This window comes from Rana temporaria, chromosome 5, assembly GCF_905171775.1.
Source record: "Rana temporaria chromosome 5, aRanTem1.1, whole genome shotgun sequence".
Classification (NCBI taxonomy): Eukaryota; Metazoa; Chordata; class Amphibia; order Anura; family Ranidae; genus Rana; species Rana temporaria.
This window is the reverse complement of record NC_053493.1, coordinates 114,028,562-114,052,957: the sequence shown is the minus strand read 5'-3', so window position 1 is coordinate 114,052,957 and position 24,396 is coordinate 114,028,562. Positions and strand designations below refer to the sequence as shown.

Sequence of the window (24,396 nt, the reverse complement as noted above, 5' to 3'; positions counted from 1 at the left end):
AGCTCTGTGATATGGGGGAGCTCTGTGATATGGGGGAGCTCTGTGATATGGGGGAGCTCTGTGATATGGGGGAGCTCTGTGATATGGGGGAGCTCTGTGTTGGCGGGAGCTCTGTGATATGGGGGAGCTCTGTGTTGGCGGGAGCTCTGTGTTGGCGGGAGCTCTGTGTTGGCGGGAGCTCTGTGTTGGCGGGAGCTCTGTGTTGGCGGGAGCTCTGTTAATTGGAGCTCTGTGTTGGCGGGAGCTCTGTTAATTGGAGCTCTGTGTTGGCGGGAGCTCTGTTAATTGGAGCTCTGTGTTGGCGGGAGCTCTGTTAATTGGAGCTCTGTGTTGGCGGGAGCTCTGTTAATTGGAGCTCTGTGTTGGCGGGAGCTCTGTTAATTGGAGCTCTGTGTTGGCGGGAGCTCTGTTAATTGGAGCTCTGTGTTGGCGGGAGCTCTGTTAATTGGAGCTCTGTGTTGGCGGGAGCTCTGTTAATTGGAGCTCTGTGTTGGCGGGAGCTCTGTTAATCGGAGCTCTGTGTTGGCGGGAGCTCTGTTAATCGGAGCTCTGTGTTGGCGGGAGCTCTGTTAATCGGAGCTCTGTGTTGGCGGGAGCTCTGTTAATCGGAGCTCTGTGTTGGCGGGAGCTCTGTTAATCGGAGCTCTGTGTTGGCGGGAGTCTGTTAATCGGAGCTCTGTGTTGGCGGGAGTCTGTTAATCGGAGCTCTGTGTTGGCGGGAGTCTGTTAATCGGAGCTCTGTGTTGGCGGGAGTCTGTTAATCGGAGCTCTGTGTTGGCGGGAGTCTGTTAATCGGAGCTCTGTGTTGGCGGGAGTCTGTTAATCGGAGCTCTGTGTTGGCGGGAGTCTGTTAATCGGAGCTCTGTGTTGGCGGGAGTCTGTTAATCGGAGCTCTGTGTTGGCGGGAGTCTGTTAATCGGAGCTCTGTGTTGGGGGGGGGGGGGGGATCTGTGTTATGGAGGGCTCTGTGTCGGGGGAGTCTGTTATGGGGGGTTCTGTGTTGGGGGGGGAGTCTGTGATGAGGTGATTCTGTGCAATACTAATAAGTTTGTTGATTAAAATTGTTCTTTATTTTAAATATTGTATCGTTGTTTACCTGTTTTTGCACAACAAATAAGATGTGTGCATAGGAATTTGTTCATATTTTTTTTCAAACTATAGTCTGGCCCTCCAACAGTCTAAGGAACTGTGAACTGGCCCCCTGTTTGAGGACCCCTGGTATATACAGTGATCCCTCGGTTCACGAACAACTCGGTTCGTGAACAGAAGAGTTCACAAAAACTGGCCTTCATGATGCTGTTTGTTTACTCAGGTTCTCTAACAAACCTCAGAGGGCTTCACAAAATTTATACTGAGATTAACCACTTGACAACCGGGCCTATTTTGGCACTTCTTTACTTCATGTAAAAATCACAATTTTTTGCTAGAAAATTAATCAGAACCCCCAAACATTATATATATATTTTTAGCAGACATCCTAGGGAATAAAATGGCGGTCATTGCAACTTTTTTTCCTCGCTTGGTATTTGCGCAATCATTTTTCAAACACCTTTTTTTGGGAAAAAAAAACGGTTTCATGAATTAAAAAATAACAAAACCGTAAAGTTAGCCCATTTTTTTTGTATAATGTGATAGATGATGTTACGCCGAGTAAATAGATACCTAACATGTCACGCTTTAAAATTGCGCACACTCATGGAATGGTGCCAAACTTCGGTACTTAAAAATCTCCATAGGCGACGCTTTAAATTTTTTTACAAGTTACTATTTTCGAGTTACAGAGAAGGTCTAGTGCTAGAATTGTTGCACGCGACGTCACATGTGGGGTTTGAACGGCGTTTACATATGTGGGCGGGACTTGCATGCGTGTTTGCAAGCTACCGGGGATAGGGGCGTTTTAAAAAAAATATATATATATTTATTTATACTTTTTATTAAAAATAACACGCAATTTATTGTATGGTACTTACAGGAACATACAGGCAATCAGGCATCAAAACACATAAAAGATCCGTGGCTCGTAGCGTACTTGTATCAGCCAGCCATGTTACTTTTACCTACGGGCTTCACTATTGCCGTTTCTTCTCTGCATTTTTTTTGCTTTTATTGATGAACGCAATGCATACCTTTTGGATCTTTGTGAATTTTGGGATGATCTTTCACCATTGATGTCGCCTGTGTATAACCGTTTTTCACCTATACATCCTGTTGGGAGCGAGACTGCCACTGATCTACACTTTATTTGATTTCATGCCCATAATGGTGTTTTTTCTGGTAAGCAGATTGTTTGCACAGTGGTGTGGTGTGTTTCTGTTGTCTGCACACTGAAGTTTGGTGGAGGTCCTAGATTTCAACTTCGTTGATGAACACATTCACTTTGGACTTTTTTCATTATATTGATTTAATTTATTTATATTCACTGGAGCGCTGCACTATTGGACTATTATATTTTATATATATATATATATATATATATATATATATATATATATATATACACACAGCCATGAGGCCAGATAAGCAATCATTTCTGACAGTTCTCAGCTGTGATTGGCTACTGTGATTGAACCTGTACCATGTGATCAGTACTGTACATGTGATCGGTCACACTCTGGTGATCTGCTGCACCGGACACGGCTGTTCCCGGACCACACTGCTGCGGGCCCCCCCAGTGTTTATGGGTGCAGTACTTTGCAGGCTGCTGTGTAAAAAGAATGAATACACACTTTTGTTTTGATCTTCATGAACATATTGAAATACTTTTTGTTCACCTGACTAAATTTTTTTGTCCCAACTGTAGTAAGGAATATATTCAAAGCCATATACATTTTTTTTTTTCTTCAGAGCAATGTTATTGAAGCAGCTCCTGATATGAAGAGAGAAAGTGAGAAGGAGTGGTATTTCGGTAATGCAGACAAGGAAAGACGTGGCCCTTACAGTTTTGTTGAGGTAAAGTATAAAAGATGATTTCCAGATAATACATTTGGTGACTAAAAAAAGAAAAAAACTAGGGAATAATGTATGTAAAGGTTCCCATTTATTCACTTGTTCTGCAATGATGAAAACATTGAATCACTTATTTTAAGGATTTAGAAAGTACAACAGATGCTGGCGTTGTAAAGATTACACATAAACAATAAAGTGACAGAGGCAGTAGGTTGAATGTGATATGTGCATGGGATGACCATTATATTGTAGGACGCAACTAACTTTAATGAAATGCAAAACGCAAGAAAGAGAGGGAGCCTAACTTGGAAACAGAGAAAGACCTGGAGGGAAAAGGGATCAGCTGGGTTTGGTGAGGAGGGGTTTAGGGCCAGGATTCTCAACAGTCCTGCATGAATTGAAGGAGGTGGCGGTCAAAGTCGGCTGGTAGGAAGTATGTAACCCATGTTTTCCAGACACTGTGAAACTTGGGCATAGTGACTTGCAACTTGGTTGTTGGCTTTTTACTTTTTTAAGTAATAACCAGTGTAACTAGTGCCCTGTACACACGACCGTTTTTTCCGACGGAATTCCGTTTAAGCTGTCTTGCATACACACGGTCACACCAAATTCCGACTGTCAAGAACGCGCTGACGTACAACACTACGACGAGCCGAGAAAAATGAAGTTCAATGCTTCCGAGCATGCATAGACTAGAATCTGAGCATGCATGGTTTTTAGTACGTCGGAATTGCATTCAGACGAGCGGAAATTCCGATAAATTGAGAACATGTTCTCTATCTAATTCCGTCGGAAAAAGTCTGATGGGGCACACGGACGGAATATCAGATGAAAAGCTTCCGTCTGACTTTTTCCATCGGAAACTCTGCTCGTGTGTACAAGGCATAAGATTTGACCTGTCACATGTAGATTTTTGTAGAGCCATGCATTACCAATGGTCTGTTTTGTGGCCATCAGAACGCGTGTCGTGAGTGTAACTTGGTGTAAATATGGATTCACAGGAAGCAGTTATTGGAACAGAATATGTAAAAAAAAACTATACTTGCAACCCATAATTTTTGGACAGTAGAGCAAGGGATGTTTCTCTGGTTCTAATATGTTTCAGGAACATGCAGAATTTGGGTAACCTAATACAGTCACCATGGAATATGTAAATGCAAATGTTGACTGTTCAAGAGCATCATGGGAGGTGTGAATGTTTTCAAAATCGCCCTGTTGGAATGTACATGGCAAACAAACAATTTGCGATTCTACTACCCTTAAGTTGTAATCCAAATATGAGATAAGCACCTGTGCCAAACTACAGCCTCCATAAGCTGTTTGAACCAGACATCCAATTTCAGCTAAAGTGGGCTTTAGTTATAGCATGAAGTTTGGTGTATTGGATCATTTGCTTCTGATGGAAATGTAATTACTTGGTGTGGGAATTATTATGCAAAATGCATGGACATCAATATTTGTATTTTTTATGGACATTTGGTTGTCTTGGCGCCATTTTCCTTTTCTTTTTAGAAGTACATTGGTGGAAGGTAATGTTTTTGTTTTGTTTTTTTGTAATAAGGTGGGGTTTTCACACACAACATTGGTGCTTGGGTGGTGATGTTTCAAACAACTTCCAGTTGACACTTCCACCTGCCCTTTCTGCCGAGAATCCAATAAGCATGTCTGCTCCTCGCTACCTGCTTCTCCAGAGACAGACACAGAACACCAGTCAGAGCCTAGGTTATAGAGGCTTCTTTCCTGGGCACACAAATACCCTCTCATTCCATCTCCATTTCGTAAATACTCAACAGGGGTTCCCTTTGCTTAGCAATGGTGGAGACAAGGCGTATAGGAGTTGAGAAAAATAGCGTAATACTCGAACTATAGATGGCACCAATCAAAATGATTGGAGCCAGATCCCATAATAACATAACTCCATTTCTCTCATTTTAGTTCTCTCACAGGCAGACAACATATGGCCTATCTGACTAAGTCTGGTTTTACTGCAACTATGCCTGATTTCTTTGGGGAAACTCTTCCCTTCTGAAGTCCTCGCTCTTCAGGGCCCAAAAGTTCATTTCTGTCTCTTCCCTACCTGCTCCTCCTAACCTCTTCAAAAAAGATATTGTGGAGAGTGAGGTATACACAGAAGAGGACCGAGCAGAGGAATCTTCACCTTCTCCACTCAGACACAAGCTAAGGTTTCAAATAATATGCTTTCTACTCTGATCTCACATATTGATGTGATGCACACTATCCTTTTTTTTTTTTTTCTAAAAACAAAAACAAAAAAACACCAGAATCTCCTCGGTCTACAAAAGCTCTTCTTGACACTTTAAGACTGGCAAAAATTAAAAAGACCTTTCCTCTACTGATGCAAATTAAAGCGGGGGTTCACCCTAAAAAAAAAAAAAAAAAAATATTTTATTTTTTGGCGCCGTACTCAGTTTAATCCCGTAGTTAAGTTTCAGACTCCCCGCGGGGAATGGGCGTTCTTATGCAGAGGGAACATGATTGACGGCCGGCTATGGCGCGTCACGCTTCCCGAAAATAGCCGAAATAGGACTTGGCTCTTCACGGCGCCTGCGCAGTCAGCTCCTAGTCTGTGCGCAGGCGCCGTATAGCGCCATGAAGAGCCGAGTCCTACTCCGGCTATTTTCGGGAAGCGTGACGTGCCATAGCCGGCCGTCAATCATGTTCAATCATCAACGCCCATTACCTGCGGGGAGTCTGAAACTTAACTACGGGATTAAACTGTGAGTATGGCGCAAAAAAAATAAATAAAGGCATACTGTAGCTCACGCTAGTATGCTCGATTTCATGGTAGAAACTTGTTTTTTAGGGTGAACCACCGCTTTAACTGTGCCTTGCATGAGGACTGGCCAAATCCTGAAAAGTTGTCCAGAAGTACTAAGTTATATCTAATGTAAAGGGATTTATGAAAAATGGTCTGTTCTGGGGTTGTCTCCACTTGTCAGACTGTAGCTTATTAGACTGGACAGAAGAATAGAGATCATAATCTAGGTTTGAAGATCCTGTTCTCCTAGAATAATTGCAATTTATGCCTATGGCACTGCTATTTTGTGTTGTTGCCCTGGAGAACGTCATTCGCCAGGTCTCTAGGATAACACCCCTGTCTTTGCACATTTTGTCTTTTGAGCCTGCGTCTAAGAAGTGTCTTTTACATTTGGTAAATCATTTATAAATTTTTTAAGGACTTCACTTTGTGGAAATTACTTCTACCCCACTAAAAACAACCTAAACCTACTACTACGGCTTACTACCGCTTTTCACCGAAAAGGGTTCCTTCACTTTTCCCTGACATTCTCCTCTAAGTCAGTGTTGAGTGCATCCTCTTACGTTGCAACCCTCCAGGCCTACTCAGAAACGCTCTTCACAAGGACTGGGCACTGCCACTCTGGAGTGGGGCTACATCTGTTGGCCTTCGCGCCTGTCTGGATCAGAAACATTCTGGATGCAATCTGTTGTTTCCAGGGGCTACAAAATAGAATTTCTATTCATGTCTCCCTCCTCTGTTTCTACTCCAATCTGCTAGCTTCACCTCAAAGACTTGTGGGCTACCCTGAATCAACTTGAGGCACTTGAAAGGGTTCAAAGGGTTTTGCTCAAACGTATTTACTGTTCCATACCGAACAATAGTTCTGTGTAATGATATCACTACTATGGTGGCAGTGCTCAGCAGCTGCAGGGCTTTGGGATGTCTACACAAGCGAGTCTTTTTAAAAGTTACGTGCACGTAATCTTATAAAAAGATGTTTGCTAAAATGACTGGTCTGGCAACAGGGTCTCTTTAAAAAGGCTTAGCCCTGAAAGTAGAAGAGAAGAATGTGAAAATGCTGCAGCATGTCCTTCTTTCATTCAGCTGTATTTAAACTTTAGGGCTAAACTCTTCATTTTCAATATTTGCCCTGGTGCTTTAACTTGCTTTGATTTGATACTTGGTTGTTTTCCTTTTAATACTGAGACGTCTTGGGTTCTCCCGACATTGTTTTGTGGCAATGTTGTGTAATTAAAGAGGGGGTATCACTGGATAAAAAAAAAAGCTTGTTCAACACCCCAGAGGACTTTGTATGCATAACATTTCTCCCCATTTAAATGATGTCTGATAGCTAGCCCCTCCCACTTGCTGAGATATCTGACCACACTGATCAAAGGAGAAAAAATTCTTACTGACAGCTCAGCAGAAGGAGGGGGCATGACAGGCAGTGCACACAGAGCCGGACCCATGTCCTGAGCTGGCAGACAGAAAATCATTCTGCTTTGCAGGACTGTCTCCTTATCTGTCCTGTTGCAAGAAGTCCAGTCTTGTTATCTGGGGCACAGAGAGGGCAGAAACGGTGTCGTCATGTATTGCAAATGAAGAAGAGCATTTATTCCAAAGAGGCTAGTGTAGTTGCCAGTGTGTCCTGTTGTCAGCTTGTGTTTTTGTGAATGAAAGTGCTCTTCTGCAGCCACAATCATTCACAAAACAAGCTGACAGTTTACAGTTTCTGAATAGCAAGCACCAGGTCCAAACTCTGTGTGCATTAAACAGAAGAAATAAGGAGGCATGGTGCTGATGGCTGAGCCCGTTTTCCCACCATAGTTTTAGGGTTCAGGGGGAACTACAGCCAGTAATGACAGAAAATAAATATTTTTTTATACTTGACATCCGCTGCTCAGATTTTAATGGGACTGTGATGTGTGCAGAGGGAACCCCTGGGAGATTTAACAAGCTTTTTTTTTTTTTTTCTTCTACTTAGAATACTACTTCTTTAAGGAGTTGCTCCTTATAGATCCCTTTATAAAAAATATATATATATATTTGTGCAGCAAGGATAACGCAGTCTTATTTTGATAGATGCAAGAATTCTGGAACAATGGAGTACTAACCTCGAAAACGCGCTGCTGGGCCCAGGGAATGGATGGTTGGAGACCTCTGCAAGTCATACCCCAGCTGAAATGGTGTTTGCTGGCAAGCGGTCAAGCTGTCCTAAATGAAACTGATTTGGCCACTTTAATTTTAAATATGCTTATCACTATGTGTTCATACTTTCCAAGCCGGTAAGCCGCTGCAGATATTGTACATTGTAATCGTTTTAGAGAATTTATTTCATATTTTTGTCTGTTTACGTGTGCATTGTCATTTAGCAAAAAAATATCTTTGGGGATAAGGAAGCTGTTTGGATCTCAGGTCATTTTGATTACTCACATAAATGTAATGTGTGAGCTTTCCTTGTTTACCATTGGGAACCCAATTCTGCAATTATGTTGACCAAGCCAACCTGTGCACAAAAGCGACATAAAGGACATGATGCAGTGCAAAGCTTAATCTTTGCAGAATACTTGTATTCAGTACACCTTTTCTTTTTCAATACTTTTATTGTTTTTTTTAAGAAAAAATAACAGTAATAGGCTGTACATAGCATAAAACTATACAAAATGGGTTGGTAAAATAGTTCTAAAGAGTTACAAACATGGATAAGGTGGGGACTCGTGTAGGAGAATACAAGGTGTGAGTGTCTTAGGTACTAGATTGTAATCATAATTTAGATGTTAGCTAAGTAATATATAGTGAGGTTTTGGGGAGATAATGGCGTTATTAAAAAGTTATATTATGCTATAGTGGGAGTAAGTATGAAACAATGTGATTGGTGTAAATTGTTTAGTATAATAGGAGTGAGAGGAGGGAATGAGCATATGACAGAAGTAGGAGGATATAGGAAAGAAGAGAAAAAGGAAGAGGAGGGAGTATAGAGGGGTAGAGATTGGAGATAGAGAAGGGAAGGAGGAGCCAGGAGAAAGTGGTAAAGGTGGGTGGGGAAGGGACTAGGAACAGAAAGAAAGTTAGGAGTTCAGATTGATACGAGAGTTCGATCAAATGAGGGATTAGAAAGTATGTGATCCAGGGTCCCAAATTTTGGTGCACTTTAGGTCGGTTGTCCTGTTGAATGGCCTTCAGTTTTTTCCACAACATGCAAAGGTGCATTTGTAATTTTAAAAGAGAAGTATGGTCAAAGCTCTTTTGGCCATACTTCTCTTGTGGGTCACAGGAGTACATTTGTGCTTTTCTAAGACCCGATGTCAGAGTTAATGTCAGAGCCACTTGTCAGGGTCCATCCAGATTCCTGAGCTCTGGTGAACTCCATGCCCGAGAGGGTTAAGGCAGTGCTGGAAAATAATGGTGGCCACACAAAATATTGACACTTTTTGGGTCCAATTTGGAAATTTTCACTTAGAGGTGTACTCACTCTTGTTGCCAGCGGTTTAGACATTAATGGCTGTGTGTTGAGTTATTTTGAGGGGACAGCAAATTTACACTGTTATACAAGCTGTACACTCACTACTTTACATTGTAGCCTAGTGTAATTTCTTTAGTGCTTGTTTGAAAAGATATAATAAAATATTTACAAAAATGTGAGGGGTGTACTCACTTTTGTGAGACACTGTATGTATTTTATGAGTGTATTTAGCAGTTTGCCGGGAGTTTAAACGGTCTGTTGACAGTTATATCCGTAGTATCGCATTTATTTAAGTCTCCTGAAAGTAGTCATTTTAAAAGTAGTTAGATCTCTCAATAGCAAAGAGATTTAATTGCCCTATAGCCCTAGCCTCAATTATTCGGATGACTGATGTAGAACCTACATGCAACAAAGACTGACTGAGTAAAGTCAGAATTCTGTGTATTTGTTCCGGGTCAGTAACTGATTTGCTTTAATTTCATGGGTTTGTTTTATTTAGTGATCAAGACAATGCCATTATTAGACCTTTACCGAAGGTGAAACGACTGCTGACTGACAATACTTGCCTTCCCCACATCACACAGGTCAGTAATACGTTAGCTGTGGATCATACCAAAGATAAGTCTTTCCAGCTTGCTTGCTGTTATGGGCTAAGTTGCTGTAAACCATCTTCCTGCCAAAAAATATCACTTATGCCGCGTACACACGATCGGTTAAACCGATGAGAATGGTCTGATGGACCATTTTCATCGGTCAAAACCGATCGTGTGTGGGCGCCATCGGTTATTTAAACATCGGTTAAAAAAAGCCAACTTGTTTTAAATTTAACCGATGAATTCCTAACCGATAGAAAAAAAACGATCGTTAGTAGGGACGACCATCGGTTAAAAATCCACGCATGCTCAGAATCAAGTCGACGCATGCTTGGAAGCATTGAACTTCGTTTTTTTCAGCACGTCGTTGTGTTTTACGTCACCGCGTTCTGACACGATCGTTTTTTTAACCGATGGTGTGTAGGCACGACTGACCATCAGTCAGCTTCATCGGTTAACCGATGAAAACGGTCCATTGGTCCGTTCTCATCGGATGGACTGATCGCGGGTATGCGGCATAACTGTTTAACTTTGTTTTTGGGGGGTTGAGGAGGGCTGTACTGCAGTCTCCTACCTCAGCTGAAACCATTCATTTTTGTGTCTCTCATAGCTTTTGCTTACGTTTGACCCAATCCTGGTAGAGAAAGTCTCCATTTTGCTCTATCACATCATGCAAGACAACCCCCAGCTGCCTCGTTTCTATCTCACTGGAGTCTTCTTCTTTATAATGATGTATACTGGCTCCAATGTGCTTCCTATAGCCAGGTAAGTGGGTGAAGGACTGTTTACTTCCAGTATATACTTTTTTTTATTATTATTTATTTATATGTGTGTGTGTGTGTGTATGTATGTATGTATGTATGTGTGTGTGTATATATATATATATATATATATGTGTGTGTGTGTGTGTGTGTGTGTGTGTGTATATATATATATATATATATATATATATATATATATATATATATATGTGTGTGTGTGTGTGTGTGTGTGTGTGTGTGTGTGTGTGTGTGTGTGTGTGTGTATGTGTATGTGTATATATATATATATATATATATATATATATATATATATATATATATATATATATATATATTTAATATGGTTTGTGAGGGGAAAAAAAAGACGAGGAGACACCATTTCAAAATATTGCAACTGAAGAATGCTTGTTGTTCATGCATTGATTGTAACAAATACATTTTAACCAGCTAATCCTCCATTAGATATATCTTGCCTATTTTAACACCCATTTAAAATAAAAAAACGCCACCCAATATAATTGTGTTATACTGTTAAGCCCCATTTGATTGATTCAGTATCTCATTTTCATTTATACAGTTATACTTCTTTTAAATTGGTTTCATTATATGGTCTGTTTATATTAAATCATATTGTCACCCTGTTAAATAGCACAACATTGTTTTCAAAGGGTTTTTGTATTTCGTGGTAATGTATTACTTACTGCTTTAGGGTAGGTTGTTCTCCAAACATGTATAAAGTATGATAATAGGGACACTGGAATGACAGTTTCTCCTTTTTCATCGTACAATAGTCTTACTAGGTATTCCCAAAATTTCTATTTTCTTTTTTTTCTATTTTACAGCCTGTTTTTTGGTGGTTTTACTCCCATCCAGTGTTTTGATTTAGGATATTTTGTTCCCTCACTTTCTATCTAAAGGTTTAACCCCTTCCCACTGACATAACACTTATGAGGTGTCACTTGATGGGGCTTTTTTCTGTGGGGTCGCATATATAACGTACCTGCCTTTGTGCTGGGAGCGTGCTCCCAGCACAGAGAACCGGGGTCTCCCACTAACGATTGGAAACCAAAACTCCAGATTTCTGGTTACCTTATCACTGTGATAACTTCTGATTGGATATCACAGTGATCGGTCACTGTGCAGCCTGCCCTTGTGTTTTTCTCTCTGTGAATGGATAGGAAAGATAGATTGTATCTTTCTCCTGCAGGAAAGGAAAAAGTGTGTAAAAATAAATACATTATAACAAAAAAATAAAGACCTGAAAACAAGCTATAATCCACCTGGATGCACAGAGTAGTTGTGATGATATGTAAGATTTTACTAACACATGTCAAGGTTGCAAAATTGTGCTTAGGCATTAATATTTGTTTTACCCTTGAAGGGACGAGAAGGGGTTAATTAGACAAAAGGTGAGGAGAAAAGTTGCAGCAGGGGCAGAAACTAAAATAAAAAGCCATTGGTGCCCCAGCCTTCCTTAAATGCTAGCCATAGACCTTAAATTGTTAATTTGTGTTTTCGTGAGAGCAAACAATTTTGCCATGATGCTGTGCAAACTGTTCGCTATATATATAAATCCTGTGTAATAATAATGTAATCGCTGTATTGTGATTGAAAACAAACAAACTGTCCAAATGACAGGTTTTCAAATTTTTTTTATAGTGTATGGGCACCATCAAAAAAGTGTGTATTTTTTCTTTCCGTGTTGCTGTTGGACTTTTTTTGGCACTTCGTATCTGGTAACATTACAGTAGGACATGAAGTGAGGGTATATTTCTCCAGCCAAACTACCAATAAAAACATTTGATGAAATCACGTGATTCTAAATCCTAAATCTTTCCAGAATTTTTAAAAATTTTATTATTGTGGGTAGTTCTCCCTTCCTTATCAAATGACCGGTCCTTGTATTGTAGTTGTATTGTGTATATAAAAAATATATATATATATTTTTTTTTTAGTTTTGGAGAGTGGAGAGGGATTAAAAATGCATTTCCATTTGTATTGCTCTCTGTCCCCCTGTTGAGGAGATTCACCCTCTGTATTTGTCCTGTTTACCATTATCGTTGAAAGTGAATGTAAATGAAAATACCCACATTTTAGGTTGTCCCCAGAAAAATAATAGAGGGACACTATTTTTTATATTTTTTTTTAATCAAATTTTTCACATTAACAGGGTAATAATACGAGGGTTAATGATAAGTCTTCATATGATATACAGTGACATAAAAGAAGTATTAAAACATGAACTCGGAGGATATTCAGCCACAAAAACAAAGTCGCGTAGTCAAATGAGTCCTAAGCATACACACACATTTTCTGTGGGTAATAACATCAACTAAACATAGGGGGTTTCTAATCCGAGCGGGGCCACCAAAAACTTTAGAAAACCCATGTGTTGTATGAGGAACGGGAAGTGCGAGAGAGATGGGAGGATAAACCAGTACAGGTCATCCCATTACCCGGTCACCCCTAAAGGGATCTAACTGTGAGCGGGAGGGAACCCTTAGCAATTCTAATTGGTATTTAGCCAGGTATGGTTCATCAAGAAATAATTATATGGTTTCCCTTATACTTTAGGATATCTCTCCAGTGCATATGGTGGTGACAGACTCTCGCCTGGCCCTCCAGCGTTTTACACTGTATGAGAGTAGTAATAGGGAGCGATATGTGGATAGCCTGTAACTTGGATGTGAGATCAAGTATTGAAGTAAAGGTTGAGTATAGGGACGATGGGGAGGGGAGGTAGGAGTGATGTATGTCTTACATTGCTTGGTGGACAGCAACCCGGTCTTCCCCTGCTGGGGGCATAAGAGCGACTTGGGGGGCGTCGGCCACCATGGAGTCTCTGTAATATGTCCAGCATGCCCATGTGGATTGGGGGGACACTAGTTATAATGACCTGGGGGTCCCCACAGAATGCCCTTAATTTGCAGGGATTTGCTCCCACTTCTCATTTAATATGGGACAGGAAGTAAAGGGAAATCTACGCAATGGGACACAGATGGCAAAAAAAAGAAAAAAAACTGAAGCCTCGTACACATGACCGAGGAACTCGACGGGCAAAACACATAATTATCCTAGTCGAGTTCCTTGTTAGGCTGTCTCGGAACTCGACAAGGCAAGTTTCTCCATTCCCGTTGAGGAAATAGAGAACTTGCTCTCTTTTTGGCTCGTCGAGTTTCTCGTCCGTTTCCTCTACGAAAATTTACACACGACCGGTTTCCTCTGCAAAAAAATATCTCCCAGCAAGTTTCTTGCTGGTTTTTGCCAAGAAACTTGGTCGTGTGTACGAGCCCTGATAGGGTATAACCCTTCCTCCCTTGCTCTATCCAAAATGAAAAAAAAGTTTTGCCTATAGTTCTACTTTAAAGCGTTTGCAACTGGTGTACAAGTCTGGGATTACAAGTGTAGTCCTCTCTTTTGGCTCGCTTTGGAATCTCTGAGAAGTATGTTATGTGTTTCAACCCCAGCATGTATCAAAAACTGATTGATTTATATTTTTTATGTAGCTGTAATATTTTTTATTTTTCTTATGATTCGTTATAATGAGATTTTAATTAGGCTTGAGCATGCTGAATGGTGTTACTAAATGTTGTCTCTTGTGTTTTCTTTTTTAATTATGTAATTATTTATTCCTCTTTTATAAAGGTTCCTGAAGTACACTCATACAAAACAAGCTTTCAGATCAGAAGAGGTCAGTATTTGTTATGGAAATGCTCTGACTTTTGAAAACGTGTTAGTAAATAGGACATTATTTACTTAAAGTGTTACTAAACCCAGGACTCTGCATTCACTATATCTGGTCTCCCACAGTACACAGAAATGAACATATTTTGGTATATATAAACTGCTAAATACCCTTTCTCATCGGCAGTATATAGCAGTCTTGTGACTTCTATCAGTGTCCGGCCGAGCACTGGTTAAAGCTTTTGGAGGAGTTTTCATTCTCCTGTGACCGTTTTATGAGGCTGCATGACTCCTAACTTTCTGTCTGGACAGTGCTGATTGGCCCTGTGCTGCTCATATACACCCTCCCAAAAATAAAAATTCTCTAGCAATACACGCCAAACTGAGCACGTGCAGAGTTCCCTCAAGACTCTACTAGCAGTTGGATTGGGGACAGTAGGAGTAGGGGAGCATCAGAGAAGACAGGATCAAACACATTGGGCCAGATTCAGGTAGATCCGCGCAATATTTGCGTGGGCAAAGGGCAACGATTTTTGCTCTGCGCCCACGCAAATATTTTGATTTGCCCGCGATTCACGGAGCAGTAGCTCCGTAAATTGCGCGGGCGCTATGCTAAATAGCCCGGCGTAAGGGCGCCTAATGTAAATGATCCCGCCGGGGGCGGGAATCATTTAAATTAGGCGCGCTCCCGCGCCGAGCAAACAGCGCATGCTCCGTCGGGAAACTTTCCCGACGTGCATTGCGGCAAATGAGGTCGCAAGGACGTCATTTGCTTCTAAGTGAACGTGAATGGCGTCCAGCGCCATTCACGAATCACTTACGTAAACGACGTGAAATTTAAATTTCACGAGCGGGAAGGGCGGCTATACTTTAGCATTGGCTGCCTTTGCTATTAGCAGGAGCAACCTTGCGCTAAAGTCGCCGTACGGAAACTCCGTATCTTGCGTGCGCAGGGCCCGCGCAACTTTTGTGAATCGGTGGTAGTATGCAATTTGCATACTATACGCCGATCACAATGGCCGCGCCCCCTAGCGGACAACGCAAGAATGCAGCCTGAGATATGAAGGCATAAGGAGGCTTATACCTGTCATATCCTAGGCTGCAGTCCGCTTAGCGATGTTCCTGAATCAGGGGCATTCGCTACGCGGGAGCAAAACAGCGCAATAGCCTCTTGAATCTGGGCCATTGCGTATGATTAACCCCCTTAGGTTCCACAGTGAGTATAACGAGCATGATTTACTGCACATACAGACTGGTTTTACTGTTGTGGGTTTAGTAACACTTTGAGGGTTATTTACTAAAGAAAAATCCACTTTGCACTACAAGAGCACTGAAAGTGCACTTGGAAGTTGAGTCGCTGTAGATCTGAGGAGGACATGCAAGGAAAATAAAAAACAGCATTTTAGCTTCCACATGATTGGATGATTAAATCAGCAGGGCTTCCCCTCATTTCAGATCTGCCCCTCAGATTTACAGCGACTGCACTTCCAAGAGCACTTGCAGTGCAAAGTGGATTTGCCTTTCGTAAATAACCCCCTTTGTGTTTTAGAAATAGATCCTTCTGTCATCCCAACAAAATGATAGACCACACTCAAATTCTTGCTTAGACTTGTAGACTTATAATAAATATTGGATGTATGTCAGAGCATGATCATCTTGTAATCATAAGACAGTTGTCAAGCACAATCTCATCCATACAACACTGGAAATTTCCTGAAGGGAGTAGGCAATGTGTTAATTGTGTTTGCTGCTGTTTCAGTGTCCAATTTTAAGCTGGAAGCTGGGGCAGATCTTAAGCTGACCATACAGTATACAATTATTCAGTTTTAATTTAGATTTACCGTCCACTATATAGTGCCTGCTTGTGTGTGTACAAATGAAAGTGTTTGTTTGACCTCCTATTATATGGTTTTGATAAATTTAAAGGAAAGTTGTGCCAAAATTGTATAATGTATGGCCAGCCTTGGACCAGTCTATATTACTCACCTACAGTGTGGTCTGGAGAGAGTACAAGGCCTGACTGTACTGTTTGGCAGTTGTGCTCACAGCACTGATAGCAGAGAATTGGAAGTCCATCCGAAACTTCACAAGTACCTCCATAAGCAACACTGGCACTTTTTGCTAATGCACTTAACATTGTGCAATGTTGGTTTGTTCTGCTATATTGGTTGTCTTCATAATTGAATGGCAAACCTGCAAAAACAGAGGCCCGGATTCAGAGAGCAATTGCGCCTGCGTAACCATAGTTACGCAGCGCAATTGCTTACTTGCGCCGGCGTTACGAATGCTCCTGATTCAGGAACATCGTAACGCCGACTGCACCCTAAAATCTGCGTGGCATAAGGCTCTTATGCCACGCATATCTTAGGCTGCATTCTTGCGATTGCCGCTAGGGGGCGCTCCCATTGTGCTCAGTGTATAGTATGCAAATTGCATACTAACAACGATTCACAATGTTGCGCGAGCCCTGCGTACGCAAGTTACGTCATTTCCGTACGGCGTGTTTAGCGTAAGGCTGCCCCTTCTAATAGTAGGGGCAGCCAATGCTAAAGTATACCCGTCGTTCCCGCGTTGCGAAATTTGAGTTTCACGTCGTTTGCGTAAGTGTTTTGTGAATGGCGCTGGAAGCCATTCACGTTCACTTGGAAGCAAATGACGTCCTTGCGACGTCATTTGCCGCAATGCACGTCGGGAAAGTTTCCCGACGGAACATGCGCGCTACGCTCCGCGCGGGAGCGCGCCTAATTTAAATGATTCCCGCCCCCTACGGGATCATTTACATTAGGCGCCCTTACGCAGGGCAAGTTTACACAGCGCACACGCAATTTACGAAGTTACTGCTCATTGAATCGCGGGTAGCGCAGGAAATTTGCGGGGGCGCAGGGCAAAAACGCTGCCCTGCGCCTCCGTAAAAAAGGGGCAATTCTACCTGAATCTGGGCCAGAGTTCATCTGCAGGCATTGCTGTGATCAAAATCTAAATATTAAAGCAATGATGAAAGTAAGGAGTTTAAGGAGACAAATTAACCAAATGATTCCCTTTAGCGTATAAGTACCTGGCAGTATATAGTTTATATCAAGTACGTTTTTTGGGGGTTTATATTAAGTCTGGCTCTTGGTGATTAATTAATCACATTATTGTATCCATTGGTAAAAATACATTTCTTGTTACAGAGCAAAGGGCCTGATATATTTCAGCGGAGTATACTTGGCCATATTCTTCCTGAAGCTATGGTGTGCTATCTGGAAAATTACGAGTCTGAGAAATTTTCAGAAATATTTCTTGGAGAATTTGATACTCCAGAGGCTATATGGAGCAGTGAGATGAGGTCTGCACAATTTTACTACAGAAAGTTTTGTTGGTTTTTTTTTTTTTTCTTTCTGTATGTAATAATCCTGGGAATTGTACCTAACCATGTATAGTAACAGAATATTTTTATTTTATTTATATTTTTATATATATATATATATATATATATATATATATATATATATATATATATATATATATATATATATATATATATATATATAGTGAAACTCCTCCGTTTTAGGGATCCTCCATGGTTCACTTATGTATGCTTCTTCCTGTTATTCTATTTTCAGACGTCTCATGATTGAGAAAATTGCTGCCCATTTAGCTGACTTCAGCCCTCGACTTCAGAGTAACACAAGAGCACTTTATCAGTATTGCCCTATTCCAGTAATCAACTACCCTCAACTGGAGAATGAGTTGTTCTGCAACATATACTACCTGAAACATTTCTGTGACACGCTCAGGTTTCCTGATTGGCCCATCAAAGATCCTGTAAGTCATGTTTACCCAATCTGTTTTAGTTCTGTGTGTTCTTAGTGCTCGTTCACAGTACCGCGACTTGGGATCCGTCTTGTGTCGCCCGACATGAGAAATTACATTAAAGTGAATGAGAGCCGTCTTAATGCACACTACTGAAGTCGCTCCGACTTCTGAAAAGGTTCCTGTACTACTTAAATTTTAAACATTAGATTAAGGCTAATTGTGGGAAGCACAATCGGGTGTTTTTTTTTTTAAATCAATGCAGTACTTACCGTTTTAGAGATAGATGTTCGCGGCTTCCGGGTATGATCTTCGGGACTGGGCGTTCCTATTTGATTGACAGGCTTCCGACCGTCGTATACAGCGCGTCACGAGTTGCCGAAAGAAGCCGAACGTCGGTGCGGCTCTATACGGCGCCTGCGCACCGACGTTCGGCTTCTTTCGGCAACTCGTGACGCGCTGTATGCGACGGTCGGAAGCCTGTCAATCAAATAGGAACGCCCAGTCCCGCAGCCCATACCCGGAAGCGGCGGAGAAGATCTATCTCTAAAAAGGTATGTACTGCATTGATTTAAAAAAAAACCACCCGATTGTGCTTCCCACAATTGGCCTCAATCTAATGTTAAAAATTATTTTTTTGGGTGAACCCCCGCTTTAAAGGTGACTTCTAGGCAACTTGTTTTCAATGGAAGTCGCCTCCAAAGTCAGATCAGTGTCTTAACTGAAGCAACTTTACAGAAAGAGAAAATGGTTTTCTCAGGCAAACCCCTCCCACAGAGCTGATTATTGTTTGAATGGCCACTGGCAAAGTTGCCTGTCCTGGAGGTGACTCGAAGTTGCCTCGCAAAGTCGTCCAGACTTTCATGTCGCTGTAGTGTGAACCGGCACTTATAGTGTTTGTATTGTTGTTTTGGTACTAAAATTGATATGAATGACACAAATGTTATTAAATGTTTTCTGCACAGGTAAAACTGCTAAAAGACACCTTAGACGCATGGAAAAAAGAAGTGGAGAAAAAACCTCCAACAATGTCAATAGAAGATGCTTATGAAGTTCTTGGCCTTCCAAAAGGGCAAGGACAGTAAGTTACAAATGTTAAATCTCAGTTGTATTGTGGAACATGAAGGTGTTATGTGTTTGCAGGGCTGCCACCAATCAAAAAATAAATTCTCCCTGATACTAATATGAGATGTCTCTGTTCATGTTTTAAAGCTTAACTTCAAGCAAAAGATTTTTTAGTTATGGATAGAGCAGGGATTCATTGGATACTGTCAGCTTTTATTGCTCTTTGTCCGTATTGGGGAGATTTATTTGGACTTTCGTCAAATGTTTTCAACAGTAAGAAAGGCACAATTTTAGTGAATGAGGTTGAATTGGGGGTTTCAATTACTGACAATGCATTTATTGTTACCCGTTTCTTACACCCCCATTTCTTGTATGGGCTTCTAGGGGACCAAAAGTTGGGAAAAATCTTCCCGATGGACTCGCAGACCAAACTATAGGCAATTTTTTAACATTGATATAATGTCATGCAATTGGTTTGGCAGAACCAACTTTCATGCCGCGTACACACGGTCGTTTTTTGTGATGAAAAAAAAACACGTAATTTTTTCTCATGAAAAAATACGTTTTTAAAACTTAATTTTAAAAAAAAAGAAGTTGCCTACACACCATCGTTTTTTTCAAAATGCTCTAGCAAAGCGCGGTTACGTTCAGCACGTACGGCGGCACTCTGTTGCATTCAAGCTCGCTTCATAACTTGCTTTTGAGCATGCGTGGGTTTAAAAACGTTGTTTTAAACGTCGTTTTAGCTACACACAGTGATTTTTTATGACACAAAAAACGACATAAAAAATTGAAGCATGCTCGAATTTTTTTTTTGGTCGTTTTTCAGAAGACATAAAACAACGTTTTCCCCACACACGGTCATTTTAAATGACGTTTTCAAAAATGACGTTTTTTTATCACAAAAAACGACCGTGTGTACGCATTAGTGTTTCACTTTGTTCTTTTATCACATTTTCCAAGCATTGGGAACTTGAAATAGTGTGTTATGAGGGAGAGTTTCAGATCAGTGTGTTGATATACTGTAGATATTATATCTTTAGATAAAGCATAACAAATTAATTTATCACATCAATGAAATTATCCAATAAATGGCTCAGCTTCTTTAGTATGTTCTTTTATTGTAAAATGACACATTATTTAAAGAACAAAATACATGTTAATACTTATTTTTTTTTGTTCTAGGCAAGATGAGAGCAAAATCAGGAAAGCATACTTTAGACTTGCACAGAAATATCATCCAGACAAGAATCCCGAAGGAAGGGTTTGTATTTTATTTTGACCTCCTGCATCTAGTATAAAACCTCTATACTGCTAACCTATCTTAACTACTACTGCTCTCCTACTTGTATCGCCTTATGGACCATGGTGATTTTTACATTTCAGCTATAGATCAATTAATTGAGCTATAACTTTATAATTACTTATTATAATTTTCTTCTGCAAAATGATATATATATATATATTGTAAAAAAAAAAATCTGGACAAAGATTTTTAATGGTTCCACTGTAAATGTTCTCCAAAAATTACTAATTGTTTTTCCTTAAAGTGGTTGTAAACCCACTATTTGGACTTTTACCTACAGGTAAGCCTACAACATGGCTTACCTGTAGGTAAGGATAATATCTCCTAAACCTGCACGGTTTAGGAGATATTACCCCCGCAATGCGGGCGGCGCATGCGCAGGGGGGACTCCACGGCTGAAGGACCGGCATCGCCGGACCCTGCCGATTTTAAATCTCCCGCGCGCACGCGCGGGAGTGACGTCATCGCCGCTCCAGCCAATCACAGCGCTGGAGCGGCGATACCCGGAAGCCACGCCGGAGCAAGATGACATCCTGCTCGGCGTGGACCAGGTAAGTGGTACACACCTCGTTCCGAGGTAAGTATTTCATAATAGGCTAGTATGCGATGCATACTAGCCTATTATGCCTTTTGCATTGCAGGTTTGGGGGGGAAAAAAAAAAGTTTATGCGGTTTACAACCGCTTTAACTGATTACCTTTTAAAAACCTTTTGTTATGCATGATGTTTAAAATTATATTGGGGTTCATGTACATTTTTTTTTTTTGCAGGATATGTTTGAAAAAGTTAATAAAGCTTATGAGTTTCTGTGTACAAAGTCAAGCAAAATTGTGGATGGACCAGACCCAGAAAATATCATTTTAATTCTTAAAACTCAGAGCATACTTTTCAAGAGGCATAAGGAAGGTAAAATCCTGCATCTAATTTGTTAAATATAGATTTAATATAGATGCAAAAAGCGTGTGAGTGTGTATGTATATGTGTGTGTGTGTGTGTGTGTGTGTGTGTGTGTACACACACTCACAGGCACTCAAGGTGGTGGAAACAATCCCCAGAGACTTTGGCCATATCAACATGATAGCATCACACAGTTGTTGCAGATTTGTCAACTGCACATTCAAGATGCAAATCTCCCGTTCCACCACAAGCCAAAGATGGTTTGAGCTTTGTGACATGGTGCATTATCCTGCTGGAAGGAGCCATCAGAAGATGAGTACACTCACTGTAGTCATAAAGGGATAGACATGGTCAGCAACAATACTCAGGTAGGTTATGGCATTTAAACGATGCTCAATTGAAACTTAGGGGCCCAAAGTGTGCCAAGAGAATATCCCCCACACCATTATTCTACCACCAGCAGTCTGAACAGTTAATACAGGGCAGGATGGATCCATGCTTGCATGTTCTGACCCTGCCATCTGAATGTTGCAGCTGGAATCGAGACTCCTCAGACCTGGCAACGTTTTTCCAATCTATTATTGTCCAATTTTGGTGATTCTGTGCAAATTGTAGCCTCGGCTTTCTGTTCGTAGCTGACAAGAGTGGCATCTGGTGTGGTCTTCTGCTGCTATAGCCCATCTGCTTCATGGTTCGATGTGTTGTGCATTCAGAAATGGTATTCTGCATACCTTGGTTGTAATGAGTGGTTTGTTCGAGTTACTTATGCCTTTCTACCATCTGTTCCCATTCTCCTCTGACATCAACAAGGCATTTTCGTCCACACATCTGCCACTCGGCAGATATTTTCTGTTTTTCGGACCATTCTCCGTGAACTCCGTGAAGAGATGGTTGTGGGTGAAAATCCCAGTAAATCGGCAGTTTGTGAAATATTCAAACAAGCCCGTCTGGCACCAACAACCATGCCACATTCAAAGTCACTTAAATCCCCTTTCTTCCCTATTGTTATGCTCGGTTTGAACTTCAGCATGTTGGTTTCACCACGTCCAGATGCCTAAATGCAGGTAACTACACTATAGAAATTCCTCTCATGCTCTGCAGAGAAAAATGTCACTGTTCCCCATCCATTTTCACGCAGATTTCCAAAGCCGCTGTTCGACACATATGGTTCGGATGTGGATTTTCAGAGCCAGCGGCCACCAGTGTCTTTAACAATAGATGGTTGTTAAGAAGCGGGCCAAGAAGCCGACTGCCGCGTCTTTAACAACCAATGACTTATCAGCTGTCAGGGGGTTCCCCATTAAAGAAAGAAACAAATACAGTTATCACATCTAAGAATTAGTAAGCTGCAAAAGTGTTTGCTTTTGGGTTTATTATGGCTTTAAATCGATTGGGGTTTTTAAGCTGACATGAAAAATCCTCTTGCATGGTCTTAAGGTCTTTTATGTTATACATGCTGTAAAAATGTTGTGACCATTGAACAATTTGTTAAGAATTTTTTTTTTTTACTTTTCACGTTTATTAGACCTTCAGCCTTACAAATACGCTGGCTATCCCATGCTCATCAAAACCATCACCAGGGAGACTTCTGATGATCAACTCTTCTCTAAGTTGTCTCTGTTGCCAGCCTCCACTGAGCTGGCATTTCACACAGTCAACTGTTCAGCCCTTAATGCAGAAGAACTCAGGAGGGAAAATGGCATAGAGGTACAATATTATTATACAACTGTAAACTAAATCAGTTAACCACTTCTGCACTGCTGTGTTGTAGAAAAACAGTGGGGAGGTGAATGTATATGCCTGGAGAGAAAACAATCAGTTGGCCAGTGTGCCTGTGAATGCCAATGATTTGATCAGTCATTGAAACAGCCGAGATCAGCCATGATGTACAGTGCCAATCAGAGTGACACTCTGTACCTTGTGACTGCTGTGAACCAAAACCAGTCATAGCCATCACAAATGTAAACACTAGTAGTGTTAACAATACTTCAGCCTGTTTACAATGTAACAAACAACCTTCCTTCATTGTGAAAAGGCTGAATGTTGGTATACACAGTAGAAAGGAAGATGGAATGTGAACATGGGAGATGTTAAAGTGCAACTAACCACCAATGATTTTTTTACGGTGGTGGTGGGTTTAAAGTGCCCCTGACCGGCAATGCTCAGATTTTTTGGGGAGGGAAGGAGTCTGGGTGTTAAAGTGCCGCTGGCCATCAATGATTGTGGGGTTTCTTAAATTAAAGGTACATTTGGGTAAAATTTTAAAGGACTCTGACAACAAATGATTGTGAGGTGGTTGTTGTTTTTTTTTTTTTTTTTTAACCCCGCTGCATATTAAATACCTGTAAAATGCTATCTGCAATAATTTATATCAAATTTGGATACAGTGTTGCATGGTCAAGTAGTTGGCAGTCAAACTATCACAGCCATAAAAATGGCCTGGTATTGAAGGAGCTTTGAACTTAATAAGAACGTTGTTTTTTTTAAAAGTGTAGTTTCCTCTCCTTTTTTTTTTTTCTAATAATTTTATACTTCACACTGAATCACTGATTCTATACCAAATAAATAGATAGATGTGTTGAAAATGACATCCGATCAGATTGTAACAAGTGTGTTTACAGGTCTTTGATTGCTATAATGCTGAATTGATGATCAGATTAATGAAAACTGCTTTTAAACATGAACTTCATTTGAACATTGTTTTAGGTACTACAAGAGGCTTTTTCACGCTGTGTTTCAGTGTTAACTGGATCAAGTAAACCAGATGACATGGCTGTGCAGGTAACAGAAAATTAACACTAAACCTCTACATTGTAGTGTTCTAGTTTCACATAAGGGCTCAAGTACGCAGGGCAGTTGAAAACGTTTTCTGAACGCTGGAAACATAACAGCTGGAAACCGACGGTGAAAAATGTCAGTTATACATACCGAGTTTATGCAAGTTTAGAAGCGATTATGAGCATTTCAGGTTAGAAGAGTTATTTTAAAGACAACTTCAGGAAACCCTTCCAAATGCCCACAATACATGAAAAACAATTAAATGAATAAACTATTACATCCATTGTGTGAGAGAAGAGAGCAGCAGCAGCAGAGAGAGCGGTGTTCTATGTATATAGCCATTTTATT

At 40.8% G+C, this 24,396-nt stretch overlaps 1 protein-coding gene across 3 annotated transcripts in view; it reads left to right on the top strand.

Moving 5' to 3' along the window:
* Positions 1–24,396, top strand: part of DNAJC13 (DnaJ heat shock protein family (Hsp40) member C13) — a 220,226-nt gene that overhangs the window by 136,245 nt on the left and 59,585 nt on the right. For all 3 annotated transcript variants that reach the window (XR_005749412.1, XM_040353030.1, XM_040353031.1), the window contains exons 28-39: positions 2,845–2,949; positions 7,790–7,992; positions 9,670–9,754; positions 10,374–10,528; positions 14,170–14,215; positions 17,382–17,536; positions 17,814–18,015; positions 18,969–19,084; positions 20,254–20,332; positions 21,144–21,279; positions 22,796–22,977; positions 23,977–24,051. Coding sequence is in view for 2 of the 3 variants with exons in the window: in XM_040353030.1 (XP_040208964.1) it covers positions 2,845–2,949; positions 7,790–7,992; positions 9,670–9,754; positions 10,374–10,528; positions 14,170–14,215; positions 17,382–17,536; positions 17,814–18,015; positions 18,969–19,084; positions 20,254–20,332; positions 21,144–21,279; positions 22,796–22,977; positions 23,977–24,051 (1,539 nt within the window). In the remaining variant the exon portion in view is untranslated. The remainder of the gene's footprint in view (positions 1–2,844; positions 2,950–7,789; positions 7,993–9,669; positions 9,755–10,373; positions 10,529–14,169; positions 14,216–17,381; positions 17,537–17,813; positions 18,016–18,968; positions 19,085–20,253; positions 20,333–21,143; positions 21,280–22,795; positions 22,978–23,976; positions 24,052–24,396) is intronic.